General features: G+C 47.7%; 2 protein-coding genes across 2 annotated transcripts in view; one reads left to right on the top strand and one right to left on the bottom strand.

The window, feature by feature from the left end:
* Positions 1–4: 4 nt before the first annotated feature.
* On the top strand, positions 5–13,175 carry ZSWIM7 (zinc finger SWIM-type containing 7). Its single transcript, XM_026521086.4, has 5 exons — positions 5–176; positions 2,368–2,389; positions 5,667–5,769; positions 10,362–10,466; positions 11,784–13,175. The coding sequence occupies exons 1-5, from the start codon at positions 86–88 to the stop codon at positions 11,898–11,900; spliced, it is 438 nt and encodes a 145-aa protein (XP_026376871.1). The 5' UTR covers positions 5–85; the 3' UTR covers positions 11,901–13,175.
* The window catches only part of ADORA2B (adenosine A2b receptor), a 21,216-nt gene continuing 14,354 nt past the window's right edge, over positions 13,170–20,031 (bottom strand). The window contains exon 2 of the mRNA XM_026521088.4: positions 13,170–14,595. Within this exon, the coding sequence (XP_026376873.1) occupies positions 13,932–14,595 (664 nt within the window). The 3' untranslated portion in view covers positions 13,170–13,931. The remainder of the gene's footprint in view (positions 14,596–20,031) is intronic.

Here is a 20,031-nt window from a genome sequence, read left to right as displayed (position 1 = left end):
CCGGCCGACGGCGGGAATTCTCCCTAGAGCCGTCGGAGCGTCGCACCTGCTGGGCTTTTCGGGGAGGCTAACGGCCTGTGACGCCATGGCCGTCGCCTTACCGGGAGTCACGTTGCCCTCAGTCGTCGAGGAGCTCCTGAGCGAGATGGCCGCGGCGGTGCAGGAGAACGCGCAAAGTACGGGCGGGAGGGCGTGCGTAGCTGCGCTGTGGGCGGTGGACCTGGCCGGGACGCGCGGAGACTGGAGAGGCGGAGTTCTCTGGGCCGGCGGGGCGCCGGGTTGGGGGCGCAGCCCCTGCGCTCTTCGTCCTGGTTTCTCCGAGCTTTTTCTCCTGTGGTTCTATTCCCAAACCCCAGTTCATTAAAAATAAATAAATAAATAAACAAAAAGAAAGAAAGAAAAGGAAAGGAAAAGGAAAGCCAAATTTGTTTAGGGAGCAGCGCAATAGTTCCCTGCAGGCCGGCTGGGCAGCAGGGACAGTAGTGCTGGGCGCTGCCACGAAACCCGTGAGAAGGGGCCTCGGGCCAGGAGGGCGCAAGGGACGGGAACTTGCGGGGACATACGGGGAGGGGAAGTTCTGAATTATTAAGCTTGCCTGTGGTCTTTTTTACCCCCCCTCAAAATCTTAATTTAAAGATTAATCCACGCGTACATTGTGTGCACCAGATAAATATTTTAGAACCATAAAACCCAAATGCATACGCAGTGACTGGAGTAAATAGGGATATTGTGCAAGTAAGGGCTATTTCTCTGACCAGCAGAGGATGCTCTGTGACTGTGCTTACCAAAATCACCGAGGTGATCTCAAGATGTGTTCAGGGCATGCTAGAATTAAGATGGTAATTCTAATCAAAATGCATTGACCAATTAGAACTACTCGGCCAGTGTAAAAAAAATAATAAAAATGGCCGCTTAATAGCAGAGCAGACCTCAAAACTGCCGCTGCTTTTTCACTTGGATGACTTTTGTTTCAAAAGGACTGCACTTTGAAAGCGTTTATCTTGAGTTACTGTACTTAAAGGGTTGAGAAAAGTAATCCGTACTGACACAAGGATCGTATATATGTTGAAAAGATTAGGCCAGCCAGGTATTCAAATATATTTGGATCCCCAAAAGGATGGGGAAAAAAAAACAATCTGTCAGCTCAAACAGTGGTTGGCAAAATGGGCTCTGTCTGAATGGGTTAATCCATGCACTGTGATACTCTTGGCTCAGGCAGAGGGACCTTGCCATTGATTCGTGTTTATTTCCAGCAGAACCGTTTCCTGCTATTTTAAAATATTTGCTCTACATAGTAATACACTATTCCTGATCCCTATCCTTCAATGATAATATTTTTAGATCGAGATTCTGAGTTTACACTTGTATGATGATGTGATATCTAATCACAGCTGGGCCACGTAGGAAGCTGTGGTTACTTTTCCTTTCCTGCATAACTTTGTTTTCCCTGGAATTACAACTGTTGTGGTTGTGTTTTTTTAGTTTTCTCTGTATGTAATTCAACCTCAAACTCTTTACCAGTATTCTAAATCTCTACTCCATATGTTCAGATGAGTGAGATGTCAGTTTCATTCTCCTGTGGAAATCTCTTCTAGAGCCTAGACTTGCTCTACTATGGCCTGACTGCTCTCCTAGCTGTTTCCTGAGATCTTCCTTCACCATTATTACCCTAGGAATTCCCTTTGCCTATGTCGAGTGGTATGTTTAGTATATCTGCAATTTTCTTTTTCTGGGTTTACGGCCTTATTTTATAGAGCACATCCTCTAGTAGCTTCCTGAAGAAGAGTGCATGAGGTGTACTTTTTGAAGCTTCAGACGTCTAAAAAGTTTTTTCTAACGTCACCCTTAAATGATAGCTTGGCTAGGTATTGAATTATATGTTGGAAATAATATATTTCCTCAGACATCTGAAAGCATTATTCCACTACCGTCTATGTCCTTAAATTTACTTTTAAAGAATCTGTATTAATTTAACCCCCTGGCTTCATCCCCACCTCCAAAGCGATCTGGTGCCACAGATTTCTGAGGGTTTTAGGGGGAAGAGGGTACTGGATTTTGGAGTATAAAATGAGGTTATTGCTTGGCTCTCCATTGCTAGCTTAGGATTCCAGTTTCCTTAGGTCTTGTAAATTATTTTCCAGTGTATCTTAGCTGTTGCTTCTCCCTGTCCTTTCATCCTGGGGAGTTTTATGTTTAAAAAAAAAAAATCCTTTTGTTATTGTTTAGTGGAGTATTTGGAAGGAGTAAAATTAGATGCATAGACTTCACCATCTTATACAAAAATCTTTTTGGTTATAGTCTTCTAAAGATTTTGTGTGTGGCCACTGGTTTAACATGATTACCTTTCTTCCCATTTGTGTTTTACAGTTCCTGATGAGCATCTGTTATCGTAAGTATATATCCTGTTGTAATTGGGGTTTTTTTTAACCGTTAATGTGGTTTTTAAAATTTTATTTATTTATTTAGAGAGCTGGGGGAGGGGCAGAGACTAGAGGGAAAGAGAGAATACCGTGCAGACTCCAAACTGGGTGCAGAGCCTGACCCAGGACTGGATCCCACCACCCTGAGATCATGCTGTGAGCCAGAATCAGGAGTTGGATGCTTAAGGACTGAGCCACGCAGGCGCCCCAACCATTAACGTGTTTTAAAGGCCAGATCCTTTCAACACCAACTCTTGATTTTTAAAAATACTTACTAAACTAAGAACAATGTTTTCTTGATACAATTGTTAAAAATACGTCCAAAGCCATTCTTGACAATGCAAGGTATTCTTGTGTTGTCCTATTTGCCACTTTTCTTTAACATTTTCTAGTAGGGGTGCCTGGGTGGCTCAGTGCCTGGGTGGTTCAGCATCTGACTCTTGATTTCAGGTTGGGTCATGATCCTGGGGTCCTGGGATTGAGCCCCGCATCCAGCTCCCAGCTTGATGGGGAGTCTGCTTGTCTCCCTCTCCCTCTGCCCCTCCCTCTGCTCATGTGAGCTTGCTCTCGCTCTCTCTCATAAATAAATCTTTAAAAAACAAAACAAACCCATTGTTCTAGTAGTTGTAGTTGTTACACTGACACATGAAAAAGAAATTAGAAACATGGCCTATCTGCAAGGAAAGACATTTATCATTATTTGTAGATGATATAAATGTTTAAAAACCAAGGGAATAAAGGGTTTTTTTTATTACAGAGATAAAAAATTGTTTTCCCTCATACACAAAGTTCAAAAATATAGCTACATTCTCAGTAGCAACAAAAAAGTGAAAGCTACCTAGGAATAAGTGACATTTAATTTATATGCATATGTACACTTATATTTAATAGTCTAGAAAAATATACACCAACCAATACCAGTGATGATTTTAGAGCAAAGAAAAGAGATGGAGTTTAGGTTTATAAAAGGGTTTAACTTTTTCTCTGCTAATGTTTTATAGAGATTATGTATTATTAGAAAACAATTACTACTTTTAAAACAAAGAGAATAGGCAAATAATAAAAATGTAAATTAGCAAAAACATTGGGGAAAGGGGTAAATCTTCCTAGTGATCATAAATATACAAATTAAAATAATGACATAACTTCCCATCTATAAAACTGGCTATCACAGAAAAGATGTTGGTAAGAATGTCCCAGATGTTGACAAGAACGTGGAGAAAAGGGTAATTGATACCCTGCTGGTAGAAGTGTAAATTGGAAAGTAATCTGGCAACAGGTGATAGGAGCTTTAAAACATACATATTCTTTGGTTAACAAATTCCACTATAAGAGTGTATCCCAAGGAAGTAATCCTGCACGTTCACAAAGATTTTACAGTGAGCGTACTCATCCAGTGTTGCTCACAGTAGCAAAAACAAAAACAAAACCACCTGCAAACAATCTAGTTATTCACATGAGATTTAAGAAACCCTAATTATCTAAAAATAGAGTTTGGGGAAAAGCAAGATAATTCATTTCTACAGTGGAAGTCTTTGTAACCACTAAGAGTGAGTAAAAAAAAAAAAATATTCAGGAGGTGTTCACAGTAAGTTACAAAGTTACAAAGGCAGGTTTAAACATTCTTCCTAGATTCTTTTTTTTTTTAAGATTTTTTATTTATTTATTCGACAGAGACAGAGACAGCCAGCGAGAGAGGGAACACAAGCAGGGAGAGTGGGAGAGGAAGAGGCAGGCTCATAGCGGAGGAGCCTGATGTGGGGCTCGATCCCAGAACGCCGGGATCACGCCCTGAGCCGAAGGCAGACGCCTAACGACTGCGCCACCCAGGTGCCCCATCATTTTTAAAGTTAACTGTGATTAATTGATAAAGTTATAACCAAGTTTTATTTATTTTTCTTTGTCCATAGAGAGTCTTCATATGTTTAATGTAAAAAATTTAAAACTCTTCCCATTCTAGTAGTTTGTTGTATCAAGAGACTAATTTGTTGGAAAATGAAGAAGTTGAACATTTTAATTTTGAAGATAGTAGCTCTGTCTTCATGTTTTAGGTCAGATCACATGAGTTCTTTAAAACAATAACTTCCCCAATTTAGTTCAACCCATCCATTTTATTTTCCAGTTTATAAAAATACTCCTATTCCTAAAAAAAAAAAAAAAAAAAGGTTCTTGGTTGGGGCGCCTGGGTGGCTTAGTCGGTTAAGCATCTGTCTGCCTTCGGCTTGGGTCCTGATCTCAGGGTCCTGGGATAGAGCCCAGGCTCCCTACTCAGCAGGGAGTCTGCTGCTCCCTCTGCCTCTCACTCATGCTCTCTCTCTCTCAAATAAATAAATTTTAAAAAAATGTTCTTGGAAAATAAAATATGAAAAGCATCAACAATCATACCACCCAGTGATAATCACTGTGACAGTTTGGTTTATTGCCTTTTTTTTTTTTAATTAAAGTTTTATTTTGAGATCATTGTGGATTTTCTTTAAAAAATTTTAACATAATTGAGAGTTTCTAAATACCTAATTTTGTGCCCAACCATTCTCACCTATCATAAGAATTTTCCCACACACCAAATTTTTTTCTGATCTATCGTTTAAAGGTGGATAGCCTTTATTACTAATACAGAAAGTACAAATTAATACCCATCGGGTGGTCAACATGAAAATCTCTGATAATACTGGTATTGGTTAGGATGTGGGGAAAATAGGACTCACACAGTGCTGGGGGGACTGCGGTTTCCACTGTGGAAAGCTGTTGGCAACACCTCTTAACGCTGAAGAATGTCCGCATCCTAGGGCTCAGCAACTGTACTTCCACAACCAGGAAGAATTCTCATGTGCATCCAGGGACGTGTGCGGGGATAACTGAGTGTCATTTGTAATGTAAAAGAGAAACAATGCCTTTCAGGGTTCCTAAAAAATAAAATGTATGTACGTACAATGGAATATTACTCAAAAATTAAAAGCATATATCAACATGCATCATTTTTAAAAGCACGTTGAATAGAAAAAAACAAGCTGCCAAAAAACCCTACAATACCTTTTTATGTTCTAAAACTTAAAAAACAAGACCATAGGTACATATGTATATATGTGTGTGTGTGCTATGTGTTGATTAGTGGGGTTTTGCTGTATTGTCTTTTTTTCCCAAATTAAAAGGAATTGTTTAAAAAATGCCAATGGGGATCCTTTGGGTTAAGTTCCCGAGCTGACTGTTCGAGCAGGCAGTCTAATCTGAAGCCTCTCTATTTCCCAGGCTGAAGTTCATCTTCGGCTCATCAGCCGTCCAGGCCTTGGACCTCGTGGACCGACAGTCCATCACCTTAATCTCATCGCCCAGTGGGAGGCGTGTTTACCAGGTAGAAATCTAGAGGTGGGGATTATCTCAACAAGGAACCCCCTTAGGACAAAAAGTTTTCGTGAATCCCGGTATTTCCTGGGCTACTGAAAAGCAAATGACCCACCTTCATAAAATCGGTGAATTAGTAGCAATGTATACAACGAGCAATGATGCTTTCTCAAGTCTAATGGAGTAGAGTCGATTTTTTGCTTCCCTGTGTTTGGTAACAGGCACTTTTCCCCAAAAAAACTGTGCTGATACTTTCACCTTGTTCATTATCTCTTGCCTACAAGCAAAAGCCAAAATGCATTTTGAGGTCCTCCTACATGCTCACGTTCACCTATCAGAAGTGATCTTTCAAAACTGTTGTCAGGAAGTATTTATTAAGGGTCAGACTATGCCGAAGGCAGTTGTCTACTTGGACTTTAGTTTTGCCCTCTAGAATTTAAGATGCGTAGATCCGTAAAGTAATACCTCTTATCAGACTCTGAAAGACTCAGATTTCCATGTGTTGTTGATAATTCCCACAAAAAGCCCAACCAGGTATTTATCTTGCAGGAAACTGAGATGCAGAAAAATCAACTCCTCTGGCAGCTGGGATTTGTAACTGCTGTCCCACACTGCCTCTCTATAAACAGTGGGCCACACTCAAACCCATTTCCACTCCCCCACCCCCAGTGTAGCTGTATGAGACCAGGGTAAGTGCCGTGGGATTGAGGGAGGGGAATCTTGTGAATGAAATAAAAATATTGGCAGTGTTCTCCTAAAATTTTGAGTCTGGGGGCCCCTGGCTGGCTCAGTCGGTAGAGGGCATGACTCTTGATCTCGGGGTTGGAGGTTCGAGGCCCACGTTGGGTGTAGAGATTACTTGAAAATAAAAATCTTAAAGAATAGTAAGATTTCCTTAAAAAATTTGTGTATGTGTATATCTGGCTTGGAAGGAGTAAAGAAGCCATCGGCTCTAGTATGTAATCTAGGTCTTGCTGAAGACCAGGAAGGGGGAAGTTTTTCAGCATTTGGATTCTGGTTTATTTATGATCAACTTCTCACCGCTGAGACCATGTCAGTTAATTCCTAGTGAGCGAGCAAGGCCGACTTGGGCAAATAGGTGCCTGTGCTTAGTGAAGTAACCGGCCATCCCACATTGTAGCATAACTTAAACAGTCTGGCAAAATCTTCTTCCGTTTCTTCATTAAGGAAAATGGGGTAATTAATGTTGAGTGCTGGAGTTAACACTTTTGGATTGTAATTACCTAAAAGAAGCTACCTGTTAGAATTTTGTCAGGATGGGGCGCCTGGGTGGTGCAGTCGTTAAGCGTCTGCCTTCGGCTCAGGGCGTGATCCCGGCGTTCCGGGATCGAGTCCCACATCGGGCTCCTCCGCTGGGAGTCTGCTTCTTCCTCTCCCACTCCCCCTGCTTGTGTTCCCTCTCTCGCTGGCTGTCTCTCTGTCACATAAATAAATAAAATCTTTAAAAAAAAAAAAATTTGTCAGGAAAGCAGTTAAATGATATTGTGCCTGACGAAGTATTTCCATTCTACTTCTTAGTGTTTTTATTTGGGGTTTCTATGTAGCTGAAGTACCCGAACAAGAAGGGCCTTTGAGTTTTTCCCACATCTTTTAGTTTCAGAGTTTTTTGTCTCCATTCCAGTATTAGCATAACAGTTGACCTGTGCAGACTTCTAACTGCCCTCTAGTTCTAAGATCTAGTCATTAGTTTGTCTTAAAGATTTTGTTTGAAATATTTCTGTTGTTGACTTTTTGTTTCTCCCAAGATTGCCACTTGTTTAACTTTCATCATTCCCATCCTGTATTGTGTTACCTTACTTTACTCATCATAAAAATGCAGACTTCCTGGGGCGCCTGCGTGGCACAGCGGTTAAGCGTCTGCCTTCGGCTCAGGGCGTGATCCCGGCGTTCTGGGATCGAGCCCCACATCAGGCTCCTCCGCTATGAGCCTGCTTCTCCCTCTCGCACTCCCCTGCTTGTGTTCCCTCTCTCGCTGGCTGTCTTTATCTCTGTCAAATAAATAAATAAAATCTTTAAAAAAATTTTAAAAAAATGCAAACTTCCTAGTCCTGTGGCTTTCAGCTTGGACTTTGAATTAAATGACACTGTAGAAAATTAACCGTAATGGTCTCACTATATACCAGTAGAGTCCGAATTTGGCTCAAGTCGGAGGTTCTCTGAGATGATAAAAGTTGAGTCAGACACCCTGATACCTGCTGGTCATCTTTCCATGGGTCCACCTTCTGATACTGTTACCGTCGTCCAGGTCCAGTGGTAATTATTCCAAAGCCACCCCTATGTTGTTGTCACCTGAGTTGCCTTTCTGTAAATTTTTGGGTTCACCTAGAAAGGGGCGATGCATCACTCAAGAGAGGGTGAGTTACAGTGTGGCAACAGTGACCCCCAGATGTCAAAGACTTACAAAGTTTTGTCTCATTCATGCTTCACATCCATTCGGAGTGGACAGCCACCGCACTCCAGAACACCCTCACTCAGGGATCCCAGCTGGCGTAGCAGCCCATCTCTGGAATACTGTGCGTCTCGCAGCGGAGAGAAAGGAGGATGCGGTCCGTGCCCATCGCTAACGTTTCTGCGTGGCTGCTCCCGTTTCCTGGCGAAAGCAGGTCCCATAGCCAGCTGGGATTTAATAGGGCAGGAATGTAAAATCTTTCAGACGCACGGAACACAGGGAGCAATAAAGAGTACAGCTGAGCACTGTGACGGCTCCTGAGAGGCGGGCAGCAGCCGTAAAATAAAAGTGTGCCTGCGAGTGGACGGCCGTCGGGGGGGGTCACGCTCCTCAGAACCCAGCCGGAACCACAGCGGACTTCCTCCAGGGGAGGCTCCTCCGAGTCTGCTCATGGGTCTCCGTTTCCTATTCCCCAGCTGTTTCTTTTGAAAAAGCGCTCTCCTTCTGGGGCTAAACATCGCAGACCGTGAGCGGGAGCAGTGGGCGCAGTTCCTGGGAGGGGAGGGCGTTTTCCACTGAAGGCCGAAGCCGCTGAGCGAGACGATCCCGGAGGTCAATTTCCGGTAATCATTTCTAACTCAGATTTTTGCCTGATGATTGGGTTCATTAGTCATCTGATGGCTAGATAAGGAAGGAGCAAATTCAGAATTTACTATCTCTTGATAGTATTTACTGCCTCAGGCGGTTGAACGTTGTACTTTCAGTCTTAGCCAGCCCCTGGCAGAGGCAGGCGAGAGAGCCCTCCCTCAGTCACCGGGCTTTGATTCAGCATAGTCTGGAGTGTTCTCGCGGATTGGGGACCCACAAAAAGGAGGAACCAGGGAACGGTTCAAGTCACCGTAGAATTCCAGAGGCTTATGCCTGCTTCAATTTAAATCTAGAGAGAAGAGGTAGAGGAAAGGATGAAATCTAACGTTTTATTCATTGGTAATGGTTCAGAGACCCACGAACTGTTCTTGTCACTGCTGGATACTGGGTTTTTCCCAGGATTCAGTGGACAACAGTCTGCTTTCGGACCATTGTCAGTTTGACAGTCAAGCACAAGGCTGGAACACTGCTCTTCGGTCGTGGCCTTCCCTGTCGCTTTAGTCTTTGTTGGGGAGAAAGAGGGAAGAACCTCAGGAGTGCTTTTTTTCTTTTCTTTTTTTTTTACAGTCCTGGCCTTTTCATTTCGAACGCCATCTCAGAGCCTAAAACTAAGCTGAAAGCCCTGTGGCAGATTCCTAAGTGGCAGGCCATGGTAAAATACCCCTCGGGACACTTCTACTTACGTGGATACTGATTTTACGCTTCCGGTTTAGAATTTAACTCCAGGAGTGGAGCCCTGGACATTTCTGGTTTTGGCTGCTTGGTGGTGGAGAGACAGCAACAAGTGATTTCTCTGACAAGTCTGCCCATCCACGCCACAGACACATCCTAATTTCCCTGTACGCCTGTCTCCCTTTTGTCCCCTGACTACCAACAAGACGGTCTGTTCCGGGACCAGGCCTCTTACCAGCCCCTCAAGTGTATCGTCCTTCCATCCTGCTGGACGAGTAGGCAGATCCAGGCTTGCCTCTTCGGAGACCTCCCCCCTGGGCCTCTGAGTCACCCCTTTTGCAAGCTTCTCTGCTTTATTTATTCTCCCTGTTCTCAAACGTTTTTCAAGAGCCCTCTCCTTCTTTCTCGCAAACACCGGTCTTCCTGCCTCACTGCTTACTCTTTACCTATCCTCACACTTTAGGTGTGCGGTGGGAGCTGCAGAAATGCACGCACCTGTTGTGAAATACCGAAGTTAAGAAGCACCACGATAAGCTGTGTCTGAGGGGACCTTCCCCCTCCACCTCTTTCTAGGCCGCTCATGGAGTGGGCTCTAACTCTCGAGGTGGAGGAATGAAACGGGTGTGTGTGGTTGGTTGAACTAGTCTGAAATTCCAGTTTCGTTGTATGGAATCCTTGAGGGCAGAGCCCCAAGGAGGAGAGTCTACAGGCAGGGAAGTGGCGTCTCCACTTTTGGGTAAAACATGACAGTGGGTCCTCCCAGTGTGATTTGCAGGGCAGCACTGAGCGCTCAGATGGGTAAACTCAAGGGAATGAAGCAGTTTCCTAGCACGCGTATCGAAGTCTGATCTCACCTGTCCTCTTTTTTCTAGGTACTTGGAAGTTCTGGTAGAACATACACATGTCTGGCTTCTTGTCATTACTGTTCCTGTCCTGCCTTTGCCTTCTCAGTGCTGCGGAAGAACGACAGCCTGCTGGTGAGGATGGGGAAGGCTCTTCCCGCTCTGGTCAGATTAGGAAATTCTCGGCCCTTACCGCGTGGCTTAAGAGTTGTACAAAATGGGAGTGTTTGCTGTGTCGAAACAAATAGTTCATTGTCTTTGATGGCCGTCCGTCGTCTCTTTTGGGTTTACCCTCCCAAAATGCAGTGTCATTGTTAGATCTATATCCATTACCTGATTTTTTTATTTAAAAGGTCACAGATGAAGCTTTGGGGAGGGCAACAAGGTAGTCTCGAAGGCTGGCTCTGGGGAATTAGACGGGCCAATAAAAGTATGAGCTGAACTGACTGTTGGCAACTTTGCGTATCCCCTCCTCCAGTTGTGAGGTGTTTCTGCCCACTGCCCGTAGACAGCCTGGCAGTTAGCCATGCCGGCCACGCACGTGGGGCAGAGAGCACACGGAGACTCGTGCCTATTTCACAGGCGCCCAGAGCATCAAGCAGGAGCAGGATATACTCACGTAACTCCTTATTTCAGAGGAGAAAGCACTGCCCACCCGAGAGCAGGTAGCTATTTTATAAGACTTGCCAAGGAAAATTATAGTACCCACTCCATTCTTCCCCTTTCTCTCACACTGTGAACTTGGTAAGCATCTTGGGAACGGGGTGGCTGGTTGGGTATCTCGTTGTAAAAAACCACATTCACAGCTGACGTGTCCTAAGTGTTTCACCTGTGAAACCACAGGATTAAATTTCGGGCCACTTCGGTATCTAAAGCTGTGCGTGTTCTGTGACAGAGGGCCCGGCTGTCCCCAGAGGCGTGTACAGGCCGACAGAGGGGAGGGTTCTACCACCCACCCCGCCTCCTCCCCCTGTAGGACAGCACGGCGGTGGAGGGAGCAGACCGCAGACTCAGTGTGTGGGTGAAATGGGGATAAGACCCGTCTTCGTGGGGCAGGGGACAGATTTAAGTGAGATCATCTGTGAGAAGCACTGAGCAACACGGTAGGTCAAGGATGTTCAAGGAATGTTCGCTGTCGCCGTGAAGAGCTTTCCGAAGGGTGGAAGGAAGCAGCAGAGCTGAAGATGAAAATGCGGGGCCTGTCTTGGTTCTCACTGTGCGTGATAAAGCCTGTGCCAGCTGGGTCTAAACTATTTCCCGAACAACAGGCAAAGTAAAACTTCCTCTATCCCCTCTGATTTCTAGAAAGAGTACATCGTGTCGTCTTCCGCTGCAGTTTTTAGGCAGGGAGTCCATAACCTGTGAGCCCCACTCCTTTCCTAGTAAATGTAGCCAGGGGTCTTGGTCCGCTTCGGCCCTGCCGACCTGTAATGGGCGTGTTTTGTGTTCCAGTGCAAGCATCTCTTGGCGGTTTACCTCAGTCAGGTAACGAGAACCTGTCGACAGCTACAGGTCTCTGACAAGCAACTGACTGACATCTTATTCACGAAGAAGAAACAAGAAGCATGAAAGGTACAGACTGAGCATCTATCTTTGAAAATAGGGGTCCCACCCAGAAACACATTTACCCTACCAGGGTTCACATGGAAGCGAGGTGAAATTTCTTCTGGAGGCTTCTTGTCACCGTCCCTTTTCCCTCCTGGACAAGAGACCGTGCGTTGCGAGCTGGGATGTGTCTATACTTCGAAGCTCTACAATTTCTCCTGAGAAGTCGGAGCCAGCCTCTGAGCCCCGTGGGTCAGCTGTCTAGCTGAATCAAGCATTTGTCCCAAACAAAGCCTAACATCATGTCCTATCTGCAATTAGATTTTTTTAAGATTTTTTTATTTGAAAGAGGGAGCATGTGCCGGGGGAGGGGCAGAGGGAGCAGCAGACTCTGCGAGCAGGGAGCTCGACGTGGAGCTCAGTCCCAGGACCCCAAGATCATGACTGGAGCCAGAGGCAGACGCTTAACCAGCTGAGCCACCCAGGCACCCAGTGAGTCGGATTCTTAAGTTACTGAAGTACTAGTAATTTTTAAGAGGTTGGAACGGTAGATGAAACTGGTCAGATGAATTTTGTAACAAGCCAAAGGAAGGAAGGGACTGAAGGTCATGCCCTGAAGGAAGCAAAGAAACTGCGATGGGCCTCAGCTGGACTCGGAGAGAGTGAAGGAGCCGTGACCGTGCAGGTGAGACCCTGTGCAGCCCAGGAGAACTTAGTAAGTAAAGCTGTTCCGGGCCAGGGTGGGAGCCTGGAGGGCCAGGAATGCGCTGGCTCCATGGGGACTCATAAAATCAGCAGCGTCGGGGCGCCTGGGTGGCTCAGCCGTTAAGCGTCTGCCTTGGGCTCAGGGCGTGATCCCAGAGTCCTGGGATCGAGCCCCACATCAGGCTCCTCTGCTGGGAGCCTGCTTCTTCCTCTCCCACTCCCCCTGCTTGTGTTCCCTCTCTCACTGGCTGTCTCTCTCTGTCAAATAAATAAATAAAATCTTTAAAAAAAAAAAAAATCAGCAGCATCCTCTTGCTCGCGGGGATACCGCAGGAGGAAATGCGGCAGTGAACAAACAGAAGTGACAGATTGTACAGCCCGGGGAACACCCGCCCCGGGCCCCCAGAACCCTGCGGCGGGGACTCGAACACGATGCAGAAAGGGCGAGGGGGGCGCCGTGTTCCCTGGTGCGCAGAGCCTTTCGTTGCCGCAGATAAAACCTGTCAAGACTTGACTCCTTGGGAAACTTGAGCTGGGTATAAACTTCTCTTTTTAAGCAGTCTTCATAATAAAGATCAGAATGTGGATGCAGCACCCTAAGCTTGTTGGGAAGTTTTATTTTTATTTCACCTAATAGACGTACACGGTTGTATGATTTTTACTTATGAAAATGTTCACACTTGGGCTCCAGCAACTTGAAGTTCATGGCCGAACTTCAGCTTGGTAGAGAAAGGCACCTGACTACCTAACTGTGGAAGGGGCAGATGCAGTCGGGGAAGAGGAGGGATCCCATCCCTCCAGTTTCTTCCTCCAGGGTGGTTTGCAGTACATGGAAAAGAATGTTACCACAGAATGATATCCTGCTTACGAACTTACAAGAGTAGCACTTCCCCCAAATAAATAGAGCAGTTTGTTGACTGAAGAATTACTTTTAATTTTCCTGGTCACCTTCCTAGGAACAAGTATCTATTTTTAGTACATTCAACTTTTATTCTTTCACTGCCTCTGAGTTAAAAAAAAACATAATAGTTCACAGTGTTTCACAGTAAAATAGTTTCATTTTCTACCATGAAAGAGGCAGACTCTTAAAAAAACAAAACAGTCTTTTACAATCCATTCAGGCCATCGGCATCATCCACACGGAGCAGCCAGAAAGAACCAGAAATACATCTGTGAACCTTTGGAGCCGACTAATAACGTGCGTATTAGCTAGGTATGTGGTCACCACTCAGAAGAGGCAGCCCACGCGCGTACAGCAAGGTGTAGCCGTCTTTAACAACGGGGATCAGCCAGTCATGTCCCATCCCTTTGTTGTGAACGTGTGCCTTCTGGAAGAGGCCAGGCCCTCGGTCATAGGCCCACATCAAGGGCAGGCTGTGCCCCTGCCTGCCCATTCCCACTCTTGAGGACATCTGTCTGGCAGAGAACGTACCTGGAGATGATTTTGTGAAAAGTATAGCGGAAGTCTCGGTTCCGATAGGCATAGACAATGGGATTGACCATCGAGTTGGCATGTGACAGGAGGATGGCCGTGTTCATGGCCCACTTGGGCCTATCCTTAGCCCGAGCTGGCTGAAAGAGAGTGACACAGTTGATGGCATGTACCGGCAGCCAGCACAGAGCAAAAATGCCAACGATCACGGCCAGGGACTTGGCGGCGTGGATCTCCCGCTGGATGACGGTCCTGGAGTGGTCCACGAGCTCCGTGCGCTGGAGCTGCCTGCAGGCCACCATGAAGATCTTGGCGTAGATCACCAGCATTATGAGCAGCGGGGGCAGGACGCACCCAAAGAAGTTGAAATACACCATGTAGGTCATGGGGACCACGTTCTCAAACAGACACTTGACGAGGCAGCAGCTTTCGTTTGTGGTTCCATGCCAGGGCTCCGTGCAGTTTTTGGTGGCACTGTTCTTGTTCCATCCCAGGAACGGCGTCAGTCCGATGCCGAAGGCAAGGACCCAGAGGCCAGCAATGACTCCTCTCGCTCGAGTCCCAGTGACCAAGCTCTTATACCTGTGCAAGAGAACATCATCTGTTATCGTCAGCGCGCAGCACTGTAACCAGAGTCCGACGCCCCCGCTTTGCTTTGGCCCCGTGGCCTTTACCCCGACAACCTTGAGGGGTCAGCCGCGGAGGGCACCGTGCCTTTCCCCTCAACGTGAAGACATGCAAATAGGTGTGAACAACTTCGCTCTAACAAGCTCAGGGAGAGTTTCGTTCTTGACTTACTAGCTCATCTCTGCTGAGTGACAAATCGTGGTCAGTGAGAACAAGTGGAGAAGTCTTCGCTTTTTCTTACCCACATCCCGACCCGTGAGTCTCGGTCTTCTGGAAGGCACCGTTCTAGGTGGTGAGCCGCACCAGTGAACAGAACACCCGAGATCCCTGCTTTGAAACCGCTTACATTCTAGTAGCGGGAGACGATAACAAGCACGTTCGTAAATTACACGGTGTGTGAGGAGAGGCATCGTATGAAGAGAGAACAAGCAGAGTCAGGAAGGTCAGCACTGGCAGGGACTGGAGTTTTCAAGAGGTCAAAGGAGGCCCCACTGACACGGTGAGACCGGAACACAAGCCTCACGGGAAGTGAGTCCAGCGGCACTACCTGGCGGCTCCGGGCAAGAATCCTGGCCTCCCACAAGCACACGAGAGGTCTGGCTCAGACTGCGGGAGCAGTCACCCTGAAGACTGCTGGAGAAGACGACTGCCGGCGATGTCTGTCGCTGCTAGAGTAAAGCTGAGGAAAACTGGGAAGTACCGTAGCAAATATTAAACAACCCTAGCAGTTTTAGACCTTGAAATCTTGTTTAAAATTGCTAGAAATCATAACACACAATTTAGACGTTTTGCCACAAACTAGTCTGTATATGGTTTATAGCAAAGCTATCAGGCTTGCTGTTAGTAATTGGCCCACAATATGTAGTCAGTGTTATGTACTGAGTAAATGAAGGAAAACCTTTCCTTAACCTCTGGTAAGAAAACTGGGAAATAATTTGATACACATTACCGTAAGACCTGTCTCTGGACACTGTCCAGTTCCCTGTACCCGCAGTATAAAGCCCGGACTTCTCAGCATGGCCCATGGCACCCTCCCCCCAGCCCCGCCCCCCAGTGCCTGCCGTCCCTAACCGGTGGCTCCCTGCTGGCTCATGCTGCTCTCAGCATCAGAAAAAACACCTGTTCCTGTTCCAAGGGTCACCTCCTTTCCTGATCACCTCTCAGGCTGGGGTGGCCACTCCCTCCCCCCTCTGGCCCCAGACACACACCTGCCACAGAGCTTATTTATCTATTATGTGTGTTTTCCCCCCAACCAGGATGTCACCCTCTTAAGGACTGGCACCTTGTCCCTTTTGTATTGGTATCCCAGGACGTGGCGCTTATCTAGTAGGTTCTTAATGATACGGCCATTATGAATGCATTCCTTATTTGTTATCTGATTTGTTATCAAAGGGCTTTAAAAGAAGATTCTACTTATTAGGAATACCTGATGCTACGGGCCTGGACAGGCAGAACTGGTACAGTTCGCTGAGAAGTAACAGAGATCTTGCCTCCTAAGTGACAGTGATCCCTAATCTTTTCTCCTCCCTACGAGGGCAGCTCTCCGCAATGGGCAGCCGCGGGGCCTTTACTACAAATGACCTGCTGGGCTCCGCTGCTCACTGAATTTTCCTTGGCCAATAAATCCATGTTTCTAAATCCTTTCTGCTTCCCTCCTCATTCAGGAATGTACAGCCATTCCTTAAAAAAAAAACAAAGTTATTCCTGTCCATTACCCCACCAGAGAATACAGTCAGTCCCTGCAGGGTAACCAGATGGCCTCCCCAAGCGCCGGGCACTTAGAATCACAGGAATTTAGATCTGTGAGGCCACTTCCTCAACAGCCTGCCCTTTCTCACAGGACTCAACGGTACTGAACTGAGGGCAGCGGAACACACGCCGGTCCGGGGCCAGGATGAACCGTCTCTGGGGTAAGCAAATGCTCTGGTACATGAGGTGGTTCTGGCCAATGAGACACAAACGGAAGTCTGCTAGTGTACTTCCAGGAAAGACTTCTTTCTTGATAAAAGGAGAGAGACCCATGAGCAGGGCTCTTCCCCACACCCAGCCCTTCCCGCTTCTGCTGCCGCTATGGGAGGCCGTGCAGCAACCATCTTGGGACCATGAGGGGCTGGCCTGGAGACGAAGCGGTGGCAAAGCAGAAGGAAGGAAAGAGCCTGGGTCCTTGACGACCTCTCTGAACCCCTGCGCCAACCCTAGAACCATCGTGGCTCCACATTCGAGTTCAAGAAATCAAAGTCTTGACTGCTTAAGCCACTGTTCACCAGCAGCCGAAAGCATATAAACTGGAAGGGACTTTTCTCTCTTCTAATCAAAACTCTCCTATTTTACAAATGAGGAAACAGAGATACCAAGTCTCTGAGTAACAAAAGCAATGTAAGAACCAAAGACCAAAGCTAGGGCAGGACTCTCAAGCCTGTGCTCCTCGGACCGCGGTAGGCGGAGGCTTATTTTACTCAACTTTTTTTTTTTTTTTAAGCCACATGAGACACTACATGGACAGGTCACAGGGGGTGGCTTCCCACCAGCGTTCAGAACAGCCACTGGAATCCACCTACGTCTGAACTCGAAACTGCTGGATCCTGCATGTGTGAAAAACTACTTTTATGCTCAACTGACTTAGATAAAGCCGAGGACTTCCATCTGGGGGGCAGCTGGTCCCCACTTTGTGAACCTCCCCAAACACAGCTCTTCTTCCCTGTAGGTTCATTATTTCATTCAGAGCCCTCCCTTCGGACCAGGCCCTCTGTGAGTCACTGGAAGCATAATCACAGCCCTCCTGGCTTGTAAAGCTAACGAAAGAGAAAGTAAACACGTAAACACACAAACGTGTCATTACAAATCAGAAGGCGGTGGGCCCAACCAAAATGAACAGGATGCAGGTAAGAGAAAAACAGGAGGACTTTGGACGGAGGATGCTGGGGAAGGCCTCTTAAGGTTCAGAAGGAGTAAAAAGTTTGCAGAGTGGAGAGGAGAACATTCTAGTCAGAACAGCAGGGTAAGGCTTTCACACAGGAGAGGATTTTACTTTCCTAAAGAAGCAAAAGGAACTGAGTGACCCAAGACGAGGCAGGGGCCAGCTCAGGCCATGGGAAGGAATCTAGGTTTTGATATTCCTAGTGCAGTGGGAAACTGCTGAAGGCTTATTTTAAGCAAGGCAATGGGGCTGATTTATGTTTTGTAAAGCTCACCGTATAGAGACTGAATTTTAGGGAAGCAAGAAGAAAAACAGATCAATCAGGAAACTCGGTGGTTCATTCAAGAGAAGACGTTGACGTGGACCAGGGTGACAGGGAAGATGGTGCCCTTTGGAGGGGGAATCAACAGGTCTTTTTTTTTTTTTTTTTTAATTTATTTGACAGAAAGACAGGCAGCGAGAGAGGGAACACAAGCAGGGGGAGCGGGAGAGGAAGAAGCAGGCTCCCAGCAGAGCAAGGAGCCCGATGCGGGGCTCAATCCCAGGATCCTTGGATCATGACCTGAGCTGAAGGCAGACGCTTAATGACTGAGCCACCCAGGTGCCCCAACAGGTCTCGAAAACGGACTGGATGTAGGAAGATGAAGAACTGAGCATGACTCCTAGGATCTTTCCCTCCCATGCACTAACATTTTAATTAATTCGTTATACTGAGACAGTACCAAGGGGGTTAAGAGCAAGAGAATGGTGGATGTTAGTATCCTGATGAAAACGAGAGAGAGAGACAGACAGAGAGACAGGATGTAGAAAAAAAGGCCAGACCACTAAAGTGGCTGAGGATCCGAGGCAGTGGGAGGATGGGGGTCCAGGGCTCATGTGGCAGAGGGGAGGGGGCGGCCAGGGCAGGACAGGGAGGGCCAGGTGGCTAGAAGACCTTCGAGAGCTGCGGTCATCTCAGCCACGGAAGAAAAGCCGTCCCCTGAGGGAGCGGGGAGGCCACGGCGCTGGAGGTGACTCAGCGAGTGAAAGAGGGAGCGCGTTAGACACGTGGTGGGACGCCGGCCCCTGTGGTTTTGACATCCGGCAGCCTGTTGAGGATGAGGTGCAGGCTGCCTGAGGATGTGCGAGGCCGAGGCCGGGTGAGAAAGCCGGACAGGAACTCAGGCCAGGGCGTGGCCGCCCGGGTGGGTGGCAGGTGCCACGGCGCACACCAGGGGAGCGGGGGACAACGGAACATCAAAGGCTCTTGTCTTTTGCAGGAGGGAACGGGCTATTACTCTGGAAAGGAGAGTGGAGAGAACCAAGAGAAAGTGCTGGAGCCCGAGTCCCCACCTGGGGTCCCGGGTGTAGGCAGAAATACAGGAAACTGTGTCCTTGGGGGGCCGGCCTTGGTCAAGGCCAGGTGGCTGAGGGAATGTCCGCAGAAGGGGTCAGAGAAGATTCAGGGATCTGGTGGTGGCCCGGGGAGCACAGAGCTTGGGAAGGCGACAGGGGGACTTCGGGTCCAGTAAAAGCACTGCGGGGTTGAAAATGAGCTGAATTCTTCCGAGGCCCTAAGATACTCCGCTGAAGGGGAGACTAAAGCCACGTCTCCATTTCCATCTTTAATGTGCCAAGAGTACTTGAAACTTTAAAGGAGAAAAAAAGTTCATCATTTCTTCCTTCATCTAAAACAAGTTTTCCTCCCTCATTTCCTCCTAACTGGTGGATTATTTCCCACTCTGGCGGCCTTTAAACCACATGAGAGCCCCCGCCCCAGCCTTGACACGGAGCCTGCTCCCCGACACACCTCCTCCAGGCAGCCTACCCGTCACGCTCAGACCGTCGCCTCTCAGGTCACAGCTGCGCTCTCTCCGGTGTACAGACGAGGAAACCGAGGCTCAGAGGGCTCGCGTTACTGGCCTGCTGCCCCGAACTGCACTTAGGACACAAACTCCATCTGACCTGACTCCAGTTTGGCCGAAAGTAGTCATTTTCCTGCTCGGGACCAGATGGCTCCTCTCTCCAGTCCCGGCTCCCGCCTCGGCTGGTCACCCCACCACAGGCCCACGTCGGGGGCAGCCAGCCACGGGGCAGCTGCTGCGCCTTCTTCCCCGGACACGTGTGCCCTTGCCGGAGCCGCTCGCTGGCTCCAGGGAGCCTCCCGCCGGAGCCGGCCTCATGGGAACAGGGGGCTTGAAGCACGAGCCCCCACCACTTTCTTGGTAAGCAGCCCTTAATAGGCAGCACAGAGACTTCCTTCACGGTGCTGGAGGAACAGCCAGACCCCCAGGAGAAGCATGGGCTCCAAAGACAAAAGCACTTTAGCACGGGCGCTCCAGCTCCCTTATGGCACACGGTGTCCACGAGAGCCAAGCCTGGACCCGGGCCCCGGCGGGAGACAGTCGGGGATGCTGGAGAGAGCAGGCAGGTGTCCCCGCACTGGGCAGGATGCTACCAGGGATGACCCCTGGGCTCCCTGGCGTCTCACAAAG

The sequence above is a fragment of the Ursus arctos genome, unplaced genomic scaffold (genome assembly GCF_023065955.2).
Source record: "Ursus arctos isolate Adak ecotype North America unplaced genomic scaffold, UrsArc2.0 scaffold_14, whole genome shotgun sequence".
In the NCBI taxonomy this organism is placed as follows: domain Eukaryota; kingdom Metazoa; phylum Chordata; class Mammalia; order Carnivora; family Ursidae; genus Ursus; species Ursus arctos.
The sequence above is the reverse complement of the archived record's forward strand: the minus strand, read 5'-3'. Positions and strand labels throughout refer to the sequence as shown.

Coding starts and splice junctions, on each gene's coding strand:
- ZSWIM7 (XM_026521086.4), top strand. CDS start 86: ATGGCCGTCGCCTTACCGGGAGTCACGTTGCCCTCAGTCGTCGAGGAG. Junction 177..2,367: donor GGTGCAGGAGAACGCGCAAA/GTACGGGCGGGA, acceptor TGTGTTTTACAG/TTCCTGATGAGCATCTGTTA. Junction 5,770..10,361: donor GTGGGAGGCGTGTTTACCAG/GTAGAAATCTAG, acceptor TCTTTTTTCTAG/GTACTTGGAAGTTCTGGTAG.